The sequence below is a fragment of the Aspergillus multicolor genome, assembly GCF_047715735.1.
Source record: "Aspergillus multicolor strain CBS 133.54 unplaced genomic scaffold BDW74scaffold_4, whole genome shotgun sequence".
NCBI classification, from domain to species: domain Eukaryota; kingdom Fungi; phylum Ascomycota; class Eurotiomycetes; order Eurotiales; family Aspergillaceae; genus Aspergillus; species Aspergillus multicolor.
In genome coordinates, this window is record NW_027395955.1 from 205,896 (window position 1) to 221,694 (window position 15,799).

Consider the following 15,799-nt stretch of genomic DNA (forward strand, 5'->3'; position numbering starts at 1 on the left):
CGGGGCGATCCGCCACGCTCTCAAGCCGAGAAGACATCTATCAAGTACGGTACGCTAATTACATCAACTGGCAGGGACCGAGGGTACGCCTGAGCCCAGACAAGGTCGGTTGCCCGAATTTCCAACGAAGAGAGCGAGATTCGTCCGGGGCATCGAGCATGAACCCATTGGATCGGGCGGCGAATCAGGGCGTGCCTGGATCCCCGGACGGAGGGATAATCACAAGAACGCCAGCCAAGCATCTAGTCAGCCCAGTGGTGCGGGGAAGCAGGCGACAGCAAGACAGCTCGACATCTTTCGATTGGAACAATCAGCGATATTTTGAGTTCCGCGTGGCTTGAAGGGAGGGTAGTAAGCAATCTCATTACAGGCTTACAGCAGGCCCAGCCACTACTAGCAGGGATCCAAGGTTTGGGTCGTACGATTCTGCTTGCGGAATGTCTGCTGCACGGTAGTCAGGGTACTCGCAACCACAGGCGATGTTGCACCAGCTCGGCTGCTTGAGCCTGCAGCAAGGAAAGGGCACCCGGGAATTTGGCCAGTCCGCATTCGGGCTACGGTATCAGGCTGCCAAATAGCGGGCACCCACAGCCAGTTCTGAGTTGACCCGCAAGCAGAACGCGGCTTAACATTATCAAGCCTCGCTGCGAGCATGGTGTCAATCTCAAACCGCCGGCTCGGACCTCCAACGTAGTGCATCTCTCCACTGATTTAGCGCCTCATGAACGCTCTCTCGGGGCTCTCCGCCTACATATATTCTCACACAGCAAAATCGATGCTTATACGGTGCACAAGCTAAGCATCCAACATCATGTTGTTGATATGTTTTGCTCCCAGTCAGCCGTTGCTTTTTTCTCAACATCGGCCTCCGAGCCCACTTACTCCAAGATGCTGTCTATATAGTATAGTGCAATGGTGCTCCGAGCTACTCCATACTTCGTACTCCATAGTATGTACTACCATACTAGCTCATCGACCATCATCCACAGCTCCGTCCCACTCTATCCTCAGAGTAAACTCCTCTGTGCTTATCTACGGAGTAAACTACATATCGCTAATATGCTCGATCTTATCTCGCTGTATGATTGCTGACAGTATATATCCTTCGCTCTCGGAATTTCCGTATTCTCCCCGCTGCCTAGAAATCTTTCTACAGTACACTAGAGCGAAGTATAGATTTCCCACTCCCACTCGCCCACAAAATCACCCCACAGGCCCTCAGCTGTGGCCGAACACGATATTCCCTCCGTACATTCAGGTTGCAGCAGAAACACATGTAGACGGGTGTTATACGAGCTGCGTCTACCCAACGACGGCGAAGACACTAGGGTCACAGTTCATGACCCAAGGGTTCGGACGGACGGCAATGGCACCATCAAGGCCACACTGTAGTAATCTTACTATTATGGTGGTAGCAAGCATATTAAGCATGTCTTGCCATATGTCCGATCTGCAGTACTATCATGCCTCTCTGATGATGTTTTGGTACCGTATCTGGCAAACCAAACATCCCACGCTTACTGTCCGTGGGACCAGAAACATAGGTTCCATCCACACCACGGCTAAGAGCCTCACATCCATCCCACTTTGGAAACCCGCGGAATTGGAGACCGGTGAGGGACTCGAGGGAGAGTGTATGTGTGGATGTGTGGATGTGTGGGAATGGAACGCCCAATACTTATGAGAATATGCTTGTTCAGAATGTGGGTTGATTGTGGGATTCGGGATATCCAACGCCCACAATTGTGAGGATTCTCCATTGATGGATGGGACAAGTGGTGGTAGACGGGCGATCCCCACATTTCTAGAGCATCTTTTAATACTTTTGGAGCATGAGAAGATACCTATACCTCGTATGTCTATGCCTTCCACCCAACATAAATCCAGTTAGGGCAACTTGTAAGAGAGAAACATGGACGACATTTTCATTCGATGTAGATTCGTTCCGCTGAGCTTTTTCTCCAACATTTAAATTAGATATTGTTTGGCAAGATAATGATAAGAGGCACATGTGCTGTCACTTAAGAGCAAACAAACAAGGAGACTATGACCCATCACCATCCTTGGTTCCACCAAGAGCCCATGCCGAACAAGAAGAGGACAATACTACCATCACGGATGAAGTCCCGCAGCAGTTGAATATATAGAAACGGTCCAGGTGGTCCAGAATTCTTGATCATAACTCTTGCACTGCTCAGCAGAAGTTCTCCAGTCGTAAAGTAGAGAAAAGGGTTCTGCGCCGTGGCTGGAGGTGGCGGTTGTTTGCCGTATGTCGCAACCGATGAGCTCGCAAGGAAACAGAGATAAATCGCCAGGACCACCGAGAATGTGATATGTAAGATCTTCCAAGTCAGAAGGGCCTTCTTCTGCTCTTCGGATTGGGGCTTGGAAGCGGTACCAAGCGCGTCCGCCATCCAGGGAGGGAGACCGAGTGAGGAAAGGAAACTCGGGGGTAGCCCAGCTGGGGAATCCCCGCTCGCATCTGCGCCAGCACCAGGACCGGCACCCGGGACTGCACCTGGCATACCTCCCATACCTCCCATAAGAGAATTCAGGAGCTTCAACGTCGGGTCTTCTTCTTCGCCGGCATCTTGCTGGGAGGGTACCGGCTGGCGGAGGAGAGCACGGAGAGCGTCTTGCTGCTGGCGGAGATCATCTGGGGTTGAATCTTCGACACTCGGTGGCGGCGGAGCTTGTCTGGGCATTTGCTGTGGCTGTTGCGGGGTCGGTCGTGGTTCGGGGCTCGTGGCGGGCATGGCAGTGGGAGGTTGTGGGGATGGGGAAGGGGAGGCATCATCACGATCTGTACGAGAAGGGATCAGCTGCTATCCCACAGAACAGAAAAAAGAAACGGACGTGTAGAGTGTCCATTCTAAGCTGCTCCGAGACCTGGATGGATGAGGCGAGTTGTACCTTTAGAGGGTGTCCGTCCGCTCAGGCTTGTAATCTTGTCCAATCGAGATGCTCCTCCTTCTCGTATCTTGGCTTCGCGGCGTTCACGGCGCAGACGAGCTGCCCTTTGGGCTGGAGATTCTTCCGCTGAAGACATTGGGGATTCGGCGATGGCTAGCGAGTTCAATGACGTTGTGTGATTTGATCAGGTACGCGACAAGTGAAAGCGCCCTGTTATCGCGGTTTCCGGTAAATTTGGCAATGTGGGCGAAACAGTCTTGAGATTATCGCAGATCCCGTTTGCGGGCTGTCCGTCTCAGAATCGTGGATAGCTAATATTATTGTCCGGTGATTGTGTTAGAGTGGAAGTCTGGAAGATGAATTTCGCCGATCATCTGGCAGATGGTGGTCTTCTATTTCGGGTATAGCGCCTAGATCTACTTCACGCTGGCACGAGGGTCAAAGCAACCAATATACCGTATGAAAGATATATTGAGCTCCAGTCTCTTTTTGTAAGGTTGGAAATGGCACTAATATCCCTGCTCAAGGGTCTTTGAGTTTTGATAAGCTACCGGTACTTACCATGCTGGGTTCTTGCTCCCACAGTAATAATCTCACTTGCATCGTCTGTGATGCGGAGAACTGGATACAAAGCTATTCTGCTTCGCTGTAATCTATATGTCCCAATTCTCGCTCTAAGCTTAGAGTTGCCCTTGGGGGAGCTAGTGTATGGAATGGTCATCGGTCCCAATGACCGCAGATCACCACAATCGGCCAAAAAACAGTACTCTGTAGGCCAGCCCTAATGCAAATGCCCATCCATGGGAACACGATACGGTCTTCAGATATACATGGAATGGTTAAGCTATGGTTTATGTTGTTGGCAGCTGTAATCTACAATCTTGGCTTACTATACCTTAAAGTACTGGTGGAAATATATATATTTGACCAACCGTTGTCATAGTTCTAACAACTTGTACCTAAGGTGAGTTCACATTAATCATATTCTCAACTGGACCAATTAAACGTTTCGAAGCATGATTCAGGATCGATTGAACAGTAGATTGGCAGCTATCTTGATGGACCGGTGAGATGACATCGAATGACGAAACCGAGGTGTAGACTACCGTGGGCTTGAAACTGCGCAAGACCATAACACGCAGTCCAGAGAATTGTCGGGAACGTGTCTCTTTGAAGCCACTTGCAGGATATATATTTGTTTTTTCTTAACCTTCCACAAACAAGGTCAGATTTCTCGGCTGACGACACAGCGGGAATATAGTCGGAATAGTATAGAGTGGGTAAGCTCGATCTGGCGACAATCATAACATCAACCCACGCGCGGAGCTAGTTTGCCAGGCCCGACAAAAGTAACTGAGAGATCAGCAAATTCAATCAAGCAATCTGCTGATGCAATTCGGAGAAAGCAGCCTTTGAGGGTCGAGAGTCTCGAAGAGAGAGTTATGCTAGATCGTGGTGGTGACATCACCGGTCCACCAACGGCCGTCTCAAAGTTCCAGATCCCAACCCACATACGCGCATCGCCCAGACTCAAAAGCCAATTCATCCAGTGACGTAGTCCCTGCTGGTAGGGCTGGCTGGCCTTTGATATGTCCCCTTCCACCAGCTCTTCCTCCATCTTTCCCAGACCATCTAGGCTTCGGCTGACATCCGACTCCGCGGACCCTACCTAGCTCTGGAAGCTAGCAATAATAGGCCCATACCTCACCATCAACCATCGCCGATATAATATTCAATTTTGGCTTTCAGGAACCGAACTACAGTTTACCTAGCATGCCTGCCAACACAAAGGGGAACAATTCCCCTAATCAACACCGAGTTGGGGAGCATTGGAGCGGAAACAACCCCGTTCCAACCATTGGCCGATTCATTGAGCGCCTTCAGGCAGACCAGGCAGACCGTGAAGCCCATCAGAAGTCAACGGCTGCGAAGCAACAGAATGCTCAGCAATATGAGAATCCCGTCCCACATCGAGCACAGAAGGTGGGCAAGGGCAGGACCCGAGAGGCCACAGATCCAATAACCGGGAAGGAGATTGAGGTTGAGGACTTGGACGAGTCCGCTATGGAGCCTGTCAAGGATCCAAAGGTAACAAACTGTCCGCTACAAACATTGTTCTGTTCTAACTAGATGTAGTTGGTGGTACCCAATGCCAATCTTGGTAAAGATTCGGTGAGTTATCCAACAGCTGCCGGCTGGGTTTACTGGTTGCTGACACTCCGATGAAGCCAGTAAAGACCGATCCGAACCAACCGTATTCCGAGTACAAAGAGAATCAAGATATCACCGCGCCGCCGGACCCTATCGCGGAGGGCACCACCTCCGATGTTCCTATCCATGGCGAGCGAACCAATATCCTCTTCCACCCGACTCCGACGATCTCCTTCAAGCCCATGTTTGATAGCCTGGAAAAGCGAGGAAACAGTCTATGCATTGGTATATCGGCTGCCATCATCGTCCTAGGCCGAACGTTCGGAGCATCATATTGGGGTCTTTTCCCTCTGGCTTTCTGCATTGCTAGCGGCGTTTGGCTGTGGGTGCAAGAAGTGATTCGCAGTGGAAGAGAAATGGAATGGAGTAGCGAGCAGTTACGTGGACAAACCGTAAGTTTCTTGGTCGGCGATGGTAGCAGAGATGCTAATGAACGCTTTCCAGGCAACCGCCAACCTAATCCCAGAATCGGTTGAATGGATGAACACATTCATGGGAATTATCTGGGGCTTGATCAACCCAGACATGTTAGCACCGATATCCGATACGATTGAAGACATTATGCAAGCTTCATCTCCTGGTGTCATTGAAAATGTTCGCATTGCAGAAATCGACCAAGGAAACAATCCGATACGACTGCTGAGTCTGCGAGCACTTCCGGATGAAAATGTACAACAGCTCAAAGACAACGCTCATCGGGACAATGAGGAAAACAAGGAGCCCGACGAAGCAGCGGCCCTAGAGGAAGGTGGCAGTTACTACAACTTTGAGGCGTCTTTCGCATACCATGCAAAGCCCACCGGCCAGAGCGCTTCTGCCCGAGCTCGCAACATGCACATGCAGCTTGTTTTCTATCTTGGAATCAGGGGACTCTTTGGTGTGCCGTTTCCAGTATTCGTGGAGCTGATAGAATTGGTCGGCACAGTCCGTGGAAGACTCCAATTGGTCCCGGAGGCGCCGTTCGTGAAGGACTTGACATTTAGTCTTGCTGGTATTCCGCATGTCAAAGCGGGTTGTATGCCAATGTTTAGAACAGGAGTCAATGTTCTGAATCTCCCCTTGATCTCCAACTTTGTCAATTATGCTATCGGTGCTGCTTGCGGTATGTTCGCCGCACCCAAGTCGATGACAATGGATCTCAGCATGCTGGTCAAGGGCGACGATGTTGTCAAGGATACACAGGCCCTCGGAGTTATGTGGATTCGCATCCACCGAGCTGTGGGCTTGAGCAAGCAAGACAGGCGCGGCAGCGAGGGTGGGGGCAGCGACCCGTACATCAACCTTTCTTTCTCGAAATACGGAAAGCCAATGTACTGCACGCGGGTTATCACCGATGATTTGAACCCGGTCTGGGAAGAGACTGCGGCCTTACTCGTCAATGCGGAGCTCATCAAGGCCAACGAGAACCTTAGTGTTGAGCTTTGGGACTCGGATCGTCACACAGCTGATGATATTGTTGGCAAGGTTGAGCTGCCCATTCGCGAGATGATTCAACACCCGTGCCGTATGTACCAGCACGTGTCGAAGCTACAGGGTATGAACGAGGGAAGTGAAATGCCCGGTGAGCTGCACTGGGAAGTCGGATTCTTTGGCAAGCCCAAGCTGAGGAATGAGCTGAGGACGGACGGCAAGATCAAGGATTTACCAGAGAACCTGAAGGGTGACAAGAAATTCGAGGACGACAAGGGTGTCATTACCAGCGAGGAAGAGGAAGCCATTACTCATACCCCGCCTGATCCCTTGTGGCCAAGTGGTGTTCTTAGTGTCATCGTGCATCAGATCGTCAACCTCCAGCTAGTCAATGTCAAAGGAAGCAACGGGAACAGACAAGGGCGAGAGTATGAACCAGCGAAGCCTTTTGGCGAGAACACCGAGGAGCAAGGTGGAGACTTGCCTACTGCTTATTGCAAGATCATGCTGAACGACGAACTCGTAAGTACCTGTCTCCATAGACTTTTCATTACTAACATCTGCGCAGATCTACCGTACACGAGCAAAGGCCTTGAGCTCGAAGCCCATCTTCAACGCGGGAACGGAGCGATTCGTGCGCGACTGGCGCTCAGCTGTAGTCTGCGTGACCGTCAGAGATCAGAGATACAGAGAGCACGACCCTATTCTTGGCGTCGTTCCTCTGAAACTCTCCGAGCTCTTCCAGACGAGCTCTCAGGTTACCAGATGGTATCCTCTAGATGGAGGAATCGGCTTTGGTCGCATCCGCATCTCTCTGCTGTTCAGACATGTCGAGACCAGGCTCCCTCCGCAGATGCTCGGATGGGACGTCGGAACCTTCAAGTTCACTGGAAATATCACTGCCCAAGGCCTCAGCCATAAAGCGAAGATTCGCGTGCGAACCGGAGGAAGCAGCGGGAAGGTCCCTCGACATGTATGCAGCGTCAACGCAGCTAATTCGCTCTCCTTCGACCTCTCCAACACCGATCTGCGCCTCCCTGTCAAGCACCGCTATCGATCCCCCGTCGTGTTCGAGCTCGTCACTCAAGGAAAGCGCCACACCACAGGCTACGCAACCCTCTGGCTTCAGCATCTCGTTGACAACGAAGATACCCCCATTGACATCCCAATCTGGCAAACAAAGAATGGAAAGCGTCTGACGCAGAACTATATCACTGAAGAAAACCTGGAGGAGAAACGCAGCCCAGGCCTTGAGGATATCCGAGAGATTGGCCGTCTCAGGCTCCGCTGCATATTCACCCCGGGCATTGACGAGTCCCACGAGCGGTTTGTGGTCGACAACAACTCACGCGAAACCTTTGAGACATGGGAGGCTTGTATGGCTGAGGGCGTCCGTCCGCGCCACATCTCCGCTGAAGTCCCTGAGCGTACCGAGCAGATGCATGAGAAATCACTTCTCCAGGGCCGTGACATTCTCAAGGTTGCGGATCCCAAGGAACGCCGCCGCTGGATCGATAAGGAGGGTCAGGACTGGAGTGGTGCCTTTGGCCAGGACCCTCTCGCCCAGATACAGGAGCAGGAACACAATAGCAACAGAGACCCCTCGCAAAATGACGGCGTCATGCATCTACCTGACGACGACGATGCACACTCTACCACCAGCGACTCCTCAAATGAGCTCGAAGGCGAACACGACGCAGGCAATACAATCGTTGACCCCTCGAACCCCATCGCCTCCAAGCCTGGCACCGGTGCAATTACCGAGCCAACCAACGGCACCGCGCCGAGCACCAGCTACACGCAAAGCACCAGCCCCAGCCCTAGCAACAGCCAAGTCTCCACCGTGCACACAGTAAGCACGACAGATACAGCAGCATCCGGCTCGACGACAACGTCGAGGCGCGCCTCCAAGCGCAGTGAGCAGCGCCAGCAGCGCGGTCTGATGCAGTGGAAGCCAGCCCGCAACGCGCAGTTTGCCAAAGACGAGGCGAAGTACGCTCTCCGCAGGGTTAAGCAGCACTTCAGTGGAGACCTCTCTGGCAGGGAGCCGGATATTGAGACGGAGACGGGGAGCTAGATTGCCCAACCACGGAATGATCAAATGCATCATGATTCGGACGATTTCCTTTTCTGTTGATTTCTATCCATGCATATGTATATGATATCAAATCGTTTACTTGATTTTTAGGAGTATCTTTCTATGCAGTTTAATGGAATGAACAGGAATTCATGTGGAATAAAGAACACATAATGTACCTGGAACAAGTTCATTACTCAATACCCATAAGAACAGGACAGTCAAGACTCTCCACTACGAGTGCCTGGCTTGAGCTTTTCTAATCTCTCCCAAGCGAACATATCCCCAATTGCACTTTGTTCATAGGGTTAGGGTTACAGCCTTGTAGCCTACTTACTTGCCAGATGTCCAAGTCAATACCGCATGCATTATCTATTCTATCTCTATCAAAACAGTGTAGCATGTACAATCATAATGCGAGCAAGCAAAAAATTGCAGCCTGCAACCGGCGCAGACGTCCCAAGAAGCAAAACAGTGTAGCAGCTTCCTTCTTTTCCAGTTTCGAGGGTATCTTAGATATCAAAAGGACAAGGACAATGGGGGATTGAAGAAGGGCAAGGCCTAGTATAGCGCCTCTACTCTCCTCCACGGCCACCCCCGTTTCCACCTCCACTTCCACCTTGACGGCCTCCACGGCCTCCACGGCCTCGACCTTGCTGTCTGTTACCTCCGCCACCACGGCCACCCTTCTTGTCAACGCCTCCGTACTTGCGTCCATCCCTTCCATTAGGAGGGCTCAGCGCGTCCCGTGTTTTGCCCGTTGGCGGGGTGTCACGACCGACGCCGGCACCACTGCCATTAGCATTGCCTTTAGCCTTAGCTTGAGGATAATTCCTGGGCGTCTTCCTAGCCGCCAGCTCTGCAGAAGTCGCATAGTTGAAGCCGGGGACGCCCTTGAGACCCATCTTGCCGACGACCTTCTTGTCCATGGCTGGTGGCTCGGGACACGCCATGCCGTGGATAGCGAGGTCGTTAGCGTGACGAACGAGACCCGCCTTATCGAAGCCAAGCTGTTTCATTAGGCCCGAGCCGGCAAAGAATCCAATGTATGAGGAGTACGCGCGCTGCTTGGTAGTTTCGTCGATGGCGTACATGGCTTGCTCGACGGCGGCGCTGGACTCGGGCGCCTTGGCGAGGATGGCGGCTGTTTCGGGGTGCGGCTGGATGGGGAGGTGGCGGTTTCTGCGGAGGAAGATGGATTCGCCCTCTGTGAGGAGGATGATGGCGCGGCCGTCGTTGCCTGCGCGGGCGGTTCGGCCGACGCGGTGGACGTATTGCTCGCCGCTGGAGGGGAGGCCGACTTGGATGACGAGGTCGACATTGGGGAAGTCCATGCCGCGGCCGATGACGTCGGAGGCGAAGAGGATGCCGGACTCGGCTTCTTTGAATTGCGCTGTGGTGCGCGTGCGGACGGCTTGGGAGAGACGCGAGTGGATCTCGAAGGTTGGGAGGGGGGTTAGGCCCTTCGCGAAGAGGTCGTGGAAGAGCGCGACCATGTTGGCTGTGACGCCGAAGATGATGATCTTGGAGGACTTTTTAATTTCGAGGTTCAGGAGCGAGGTGAGCGCGGTGAATGTGTCGACGACCGACGGGATGAGGACGTGGTACTGTGGCACGCGCTCATGGGTGGGTGCCTCGTTCTCGTCGATGGTTGAGATGCTGCTGTATCCTGGCTTGAGGACGACGTTGACCACATCTTTGACCTTTGGCGGGAGTGTGGCTGAGAAGCACATACCTTGCCAGCCGGCGCTCTTGGGCGGGATGAGCTTAAGAATTTGCTTGACGTCGGCCAAAAACCCAGCCTCGAGCATTGTGTCTGCTTCATCAAGGATAAGCGTTTGGATGTCCTTTAGCTTCTCCGCAGTTTCTGGGTCAGAGAGATAATCCTTCAGACGACCAGGCGTAGCTACAAGGATCGAAGGCGAGCCGTTCATGAACCGCGAGTGCGCAGACGCCCTTGCAGTTCCACCAACAGCAAAATGACACTCGAGTGGCCTGTCGAGCTGCGCTGTCAACTGATCACACTGCTTTGTGATCTGCTGCGCGAGTTCTCTGGTTGGTGTGATGATCAAGATGGCGACTTGCCCTTTCCGTACTCGGCTCTGGCCTTGTAATAAGCAGTGCAGTGCAGGGAGCAGGAAAGCAACTGTCTTTCCAGTGCCGGTCTTTGCTTGCACGAGGCAGTCACTGCGCCAGTCAGGGAGCGTTGTGAGGACTTGATGCTGGACGGGCGACATGTGCTCGAATCCCATCGACTCGAGGGCTTGCAAGAGCTTCTGGTCGAGTTTGCCCGCCATGCTGCTGTATGGCACGAGGCCAACTGTTGGGCCCTGCATGATGGATGAGGTAGTAAAGGTTCTGTAGCTAGAGCTGGGCTTGTAGCTGAGTCTGGGTTTGCAGTGATTGATGGGATGTGCTGCTGGGAGTCTACCGGTAGACAGTCTAGTAATGCACTTGAAGTTGGAGAGGCTGCGGATGGGGAGAGTTCGCGTCCACATAAGTACGTCGAGGAAACTGCAATCTATGAGTAGATATGGTGGTCTAATCAGTGACTGAAATAGATTCTTTCATCCACCCAGGCTTTGTTGGTGAATCAAAAAATAAATCTTTGTTGCGGCAGAGATTTCGGTCCTTCTCTCCTGCCAAGCCCTTTCTGCTGCTGGTCATGTGACCTGTATAGATCTGCCTGAGGAGGCTCAGTGGTCTACGCCTCCACAGTATGTTCTTAGGTGCTTAACTGCTCACTGCATAACGGGAAGATGCTTAACCAAGCCTCGGCGCAACAAGAGCGAACTCTGTCCATGTGAAATCGACAATCCTACTGGTTGGAATGGTAACAGCGTGGTATCTGGACCCTTTTTAGCCCCATCCGAGAACGCCCCGGGCGGGGCTGTGTAGGGCTCTAGTCCGGTAGTAACTTTATAAGGATGCGATGTCGGCCATTTGAAATTCTTATCTCAAGCAAGAAATAAATCCCTACAATGCCAGAAACACTTGCCCTTGCAACACCCCACCTCGCCATCATCCTAGAGCAGCCGTTGACTGGCAAACCGCACCGGCCGGGCGACACGATCGCAGGCCGAGTCTACCGGACGGCGCCAGGGGTAGCTCCAGAAGCAAAGGTCACGGTCACAGTCCGCGGTCGCTGTAAATCCAAGATCAGTATCAGGAGGAACAATTCTACCCACTACTACAGAACCAACTTTGACGCCCTCAGCACCCCGACCGGGGTGGAGACACATGTTCTGACTGCAGGGCAGCCGCTGCATATCCCCCAAGGAGGCGCAGGAGAATCATGGCAGTTTGCGCTCAAGATTCCAGAGCTGGTCCATGATATCCGGAGCGAATGGGAGCAGAAATACTTTGCTGCACCGGGTGGTCACCTGGAGGCGATGTTTCCGCCGCCGGCGAGCATAGTCTTTACCGGGAACTCGTTTATCCACGGGGATGCGTGTCATGCATTCACAGAGTACTGGATTGACGCAAAGATTGAGCTCGCGCGTCAGCATAAGGGAAAGACAGTGTTGGACGTTCATAATGCTATCGCCCCATTCCCTTTGCGGAATGTCCATCCTGGCACGGCCATCACGGACTTCGATATGAGGGAATTCAAGAAACATCATACGACGTGGTCGTACCGGCTCGTTCCTGGCACGACTAAGGTTAGTTTCGGGCAAAAGACAAGGCAGTTGTTCAATTCATCCAAGTGCCCAAAGATCGGGCTGAGCGTTTCGCTATCTCTTCCTCATATACTGCAGGTGGGCAATGATCGGATAATCCCCATCACGCTGAGCTTGGAGCCACTGTTGGAGTCAACAAGCGAGGCCATCCATGGCATCCAGCAGGATATACACATCACTGCATTCCGGGTCAAGGTCAAGCCGACGACAGCGGTGCAGGCCGAGCGACATGATTTCACTAAGGCTGGTGATAGCGTGAGTCTTGTTCCGCCAGTGACCGATGCATCGATCGTAAACGGCACTACGAACCTAGTTGTTCCGGTTATTCCAGGGGGAAAGTCTGAGCCTTTTGCTATCGGCGAGGTACTGGGGATTCGACTGCCTGCAAAAAGTCTGCATCCAGATCTGCTCACGTATAACATTGTCCGATCGCATGATCTCAAGTGGGAGATGGACGGGGAGATCGCGGGGGAAAAGTTCAAGCTGGGGTTCACGCACAAAGTGAAGATTCTTCCGGAGCCGGAGGTGGAGGGGGCGTTGCCGGGGTATGCCCCTAGCCCTGGACCTGTGCCAACTGATCCTGGTAAGGGGGAGGCACTACCGAGCTATGGCGAGTCGGTGGCTCAATAAGGCGTTGATGGTGTCTTCCGTCGTGACGATCGGGAGCAACGGAGTTTTTGTGAAGGCGAGCGGGAGATGCTCATCGGACTCTCCACTAGTACTCTGGGGAAGTCGCTCAGTCAATTTCTCAAACTTCAGACTCAACTCTCCCTCAACAAATCCATCACGTTTGATGTTTGTACATAATAAGTTTGTCAATCTCTGGGAAATAATGGATCACAATAATTAGATCGTGAAGAAGATCGCCCGCAGAGCAGAAATTTGGCTAAGACAGGGTGGAGGTATAACACGGGCAGTATAGTCTAGACCTCTCGCTATAATTAGAACTGCCACAATTTGCGATCGCCCTCTTATACTCGGGAGGCAACTTTTGCTTCGGCCGATCTGATCAGACTGATCTGGAGCTGAGAGGAGAATGCTTTTGCCTGGAGACTGTTGAGATTTCGTGTGCCTTGGAGTGGGTTTTCTGACTATAATTGTGTCCTCATCGTCCTCTCTGCCGTGTGGTGTATCTCGGGTCTCCGCAGTGCAGCGTCATCCGATACTAATTTGGGAATCCCCTCGAAGCGCCGTGCCCAACTCCAACTCTCACTCGTTCTTCTCTCGCTCAACAACGGCTCGTCTTTTTTTTTTTTTCTAGCGTCTGAATTTTCCGCCACTGCGTGACTCGCCGATCGTCGTCCTAGACTCTTAAAGTCTCTTATATACGACTGTTCCCGTTTGACGTTCAGTTCATCCGACGCCTCCCAGCCACCGGCTCCTCTCTAAGCGCTTCACATGCGGGGCGCACCGCCATCGACTGTCGACCTGCTGCTGCTGCGCCAATCCTGCCTCGTCATCCAGAGTCAGAGTCAGCACCTCCTCGCGCTCGTCTTTGTTCTCTTATAATATCCCACTCCGGATATTACCTACATATCCCTGTTCGCTGCGGCCTCTCACCGTTTGTTTGACTGTCTGCGCCGCCTCCGCCATGCTCGCAACCCAAATGCCCCCTCCGGCTGCTCATCTTCCTCTATCCTCTTCATCTAGCGCTGAAGCATCATCAGCGTCACATCCAGCCATGTCTCCTGCTATCCCTCCTCAACATCAACACTCGACGGTGCCAGTGTCACATCCGCACTCCAGCATGGCCTGCGGTCTCACCTCGAACGCGACAAGCCGACCGTCTGCGCTGTCAAGACCAAAACTTACGCTTCAGACTGCGTCATTACCCATGTCCTTCAGTACCTCATCAACAGGTCTATCGCTTTCACTAGCTACCGGGCCTACGGCATCTCCCACCGTCCGCAACACCTTCAAGAACGCCTACGACGTTGCATATCCGCCGTCGGCAACCGCCTCTCCGTCTCGATCTTCAAATAATCGCTTCTCAAAACCGTCTTCACCTTATACATCCAGCAACCCGTACCAGCTACCCATCGGGGTGAAGAGCATCCTGCGCAACTCATGCCTGGAATCTACCAAGCGGCGCTCAAACTCGGTGGGGCCGTCCAATGGTTCAACGTCGCGCCGAGTCTTCTTTCCAACAAAGAAGCAGGTCAGCTACCGGTACCCGCTCGAGGAGGAAATCAAGACTGTCAAGTACACTACGCGACACTCGGATCTTGTCTCCGACTCGGAATCTGGATCTTATGAAACAAGCTCCGACGATGATTCAGATTACTCCACTTCCAGTCTCGTATCGTCCGACACCACACCCTCAGACGAAGAAACGAACACCGAACAATCCACAGACAAGAAGAAAAAGAAGCGAAAGTACCGCAGCAATGAACGCCAAGTTCGCGCAGTCGCGCTCATGGAAGGATTGAAGGACCCCTACGCCTCGCAGAGTCAAACACCACAAACACCACGACAAGGCCGCCTCAAGCGCCGCCGCGAGTGGAGATGGACACTCGGACCACTAGAAGAAGCGGGCAACTCAACCACCTCAGAGACATTAGTGTCACCACCCCCGACGTCAAACACAAACACCCAACCACCCGCTCCATCGGAGACAGACGACAACCAAGTTCCCGAGGAACCAAACACACCGGCCCCCAACGCTGCCGTGACGGCCCCATCCAAGCCACCACAACTACAACTATTTTCATCTCCGGCTACTTTCCCGGCGCGCAATGACACCGCTCTTTTGGAACCATCAGATTCAGAGCCTTCACGCCCCAACCCGCCCCAATAAATAGCGGGTGGAGCCACCTGCACCCCTCTGCATCTTGCATTGCATCTGCGCGACTACTCGCATCTCAGCTTACGATTTATGCATCATCTCCATCATAGAAACATTTTGGCATTCGTTACTGTTCTCTCTCTTGGGTGGCTTCGTCACCATACCACTTTCGCGCCCACACCGTATCTATATCGGTACCGGGCTGCCTGTTTTCTTTCCTATTTATAGATGGTCTTACTGTCTTCTTGGATACCCAGCCTTCGCTGCGGAGACGGAGTGGGACCAGCAGCATAAGCAGCTTGCATGTCTTGCCCACTTTTCTTTCTTTCTTTTTCTCGTATATACTTACTATCTCTTCTACTTTTATCCATACTTAATTATCCATTCGCTCATGTATTATCTCTTACTTATACCACTGCTGCATTATACGCACAATCTTACTGCCACTTCGGGCTTGATCAATCTATCTTTTTTTGGGTACAACTGCGAAGACGCGCTGCGTTGTCTGGTACAAGGTCCAAGTTTAACTTTGGAAACAGCGCCAGGTCTTTTTCATGTGCTTATACCTAAGCTAAGCTGAGCTGAGCTGAGCTACCTTGATTCAAATACGAATACATCTTCATTGGTTGAAAAGCTCTTCAAAACAAGTTTCTCCCTCGTGAATCCGAGAGCCGATGCAGTAGTAGTCCTTCCTTGCATGGACAAGTCAGTATATATGTAGCA

At 52.4% G+C, this 15,799-nt stretch overlaps 6 protein-coding genes across 6 annotated transcripts; 4 read left to right on the top strand and 2 right to left on the bottom strand.

The window, feature by feature from the left end:
• Positions 1 to 1,906: 1,906 nt before the first annotated feature.
• Positions 1,907 to 3,235, bottom strand: BDW74DRAFT_147009 (uncharacterized protein). The gene is made up of 2 exons (XM_073723462.1): positions 2,914 to 3,235; positions 1,907 to 2,803 (listed from the first exon to the last, which is right to left on the bottom strand). Exons 1-2 carry the CDS (start codon positions 3,047 to 3,049, stop codon positions 2,055 to 2,057), a joined length of 885 nt encoding a protein of 294 aa, XP_073586908.1. The 5' UTR covers positions 3,050 to 3,235; the 3' UTR covers positions 1,907 to 2,054.
• Positions 3,236 to 4,514: 1,279 nt separating this feature from the next.
• On the top strand, positions 4,515 to 8,899 carry BDW74DRAFT_147012 (C2 domain protein). The gene is made up of 5 exons (XM_073723463.1): positions 4,515 to 5,001; positions 5,050 to 5,085; positions 5,142 to 5,516; positions 5,569 to 7,056; positions 7,103 to 8,899. The coding sequence occupies exons 1-5, from the start codon at positions 4,687 to 4,689 to the stop codon at positions 8,609 to 8,611; spliced, it is 3,723 nt and encodes a 1,240-aa protein (XP_073586909.1). The 5' UTR covers positions 4,515 to 4,686; the 3' UTR covers positions 8,612 to 8,899.
• Positions 8,900 to 8,962: 63 nt separating this feature from the next.
• On the bottom strand, positions 8,963 to 11,558 carry BDW74DRAFT_147013 (DEAD/DEAH box helicase). Its single transcript, XM_073723464.1, has one exon. The coding sequence runs from the start codon at positions 11,107 to 11,109 to the stop codon at positions 9,187 to 9,189; it is 1,923 nt and encodes a 640-aa protein (XP_073586910.1). The 5' UTR covers positions 11,110 to 11,558; the 3' UTR covers positions 8,963 to 9,186.
• On the top strand, positions 11,559 to 13,166 carry BDW74DRAFT_147014 (uncharacterized protein). Its single transcript, XM_073723465.1, has one exon. It carries the CDS (start codon positions 11,593 to 11,595, stop codon positions 12,919 to 12,921), a length of 1,329 nt encoding a protein of 442 aa, XP_073586911.1. The 5' UTR covers positions 11,559 to 11,592; the 3' UTR covers positions 12,922 to 13,166.
• A 400-nt stretch (positions 13,167 to 13,566) lies between these two features.
• On the top strand, positions 13,567 to 15,720 carry BDW74DRAFT_147017 (uncharacterized protein). Its single transcript, XM_073723466.1, has one exon. The coding sequence runs from the start codon at positions 13,883 to 13,885 to the stop codon at positions 15,086 to 15,088; it is 1,206 nt and encodes a 401-aa protein (XP_073586912.1). The 5' UTR covers positions 13,567 to 13,882; the 3' UTR covers positions 15,089 to 15,720.
• On the top strand, positions 15,234 to 15,723 carry BDW74DRAFT_98120 (uncharacterized protein). Its single transcript, XM_073734222.1, has one exon. The coding sequence runs from the start codon at positions 15,380 to 15,382 to the stop codon at positions 15,644 to 15,646; it is 267 nt and encodes an 88-aa protein (XP_073586913.1). The 5' UTR covers positions 15,234 to 15,379; the 3' UTR covers positions 15,647 to 15,723.
• Positions 15,724 to 15,799: the final 76 nt, after the last annotated feature.

Excerpts from the sequence above, each read along its gene's own strand:
- BDW74DRAFT_147012 (XM_073723463.1), top strand. The coding sequence starts at position 4,687 with ATGCCTGCCAACACAAAGGGGAACAATTCCCCTAATCAACACCGAGTT. Across the intron at positions 5,086-5,141 it reads CCAATCTTGGTAAAGATTCG|CCAGTAAAGACCGATCCGAA; the intron begins GTGAGTTATCCA and ends ACTCCGATGAAG. Across the intron at positions 5,517-5,568 it reads AGCAGTTACGTGGACAAACC|GCAACCGCCAACCTAATCCC; the intron begins GTAAGTTTCTTG and ends AACGCTTTCCAG.
- BDW74DRAFT_147017 (XM_073723466.1), top strand. The coding sequence starts at position 13,883 with ATGCTCGCAACCCAAATGCCCCCTCCGGCTGCTCATCTTCCTCTATCC.
- BDW74DRAFT_98120 (XM_073734222.1), top strand. The coding sequence starts at position 15,380 with ATGTCTTGCCCACTTTTCTTTCTTTCTTTTTCTCGTATATACTTACTA.
- BDW74DRAFT_147013 (XM_073723464.1), bottom strand. The coding sequence starts at position 11,109 with ATGTGGACGCGAACTCTCCCCATCCGCAGCCTCTCCAACTTCAAGTGC.
- BDW74DRAFT_147014 (XM_073723465.1), top strand. The coding sequence starts at position 11,593 with ATGCCAGAAACACTTGCCCTTGCAACACCCCACCTCGCCATCATCCTA.
- BDW74DRAFT_147009 (XM_073723462.1), bottom strand. The coding sequence starts at position 3,049 with ATGTCTTCAGCGGAAGAATCTCCAGCCCAAAGGGCAGCTCGTCTGCGC. Across the intron at positions 2,804-2,913 it reads CGGACGGACACCCTCTAAAG|ATCGTGATGATGCCTCCCCT; the intron begins GTACAACTCGCC and ends CTTCTCGTACAG.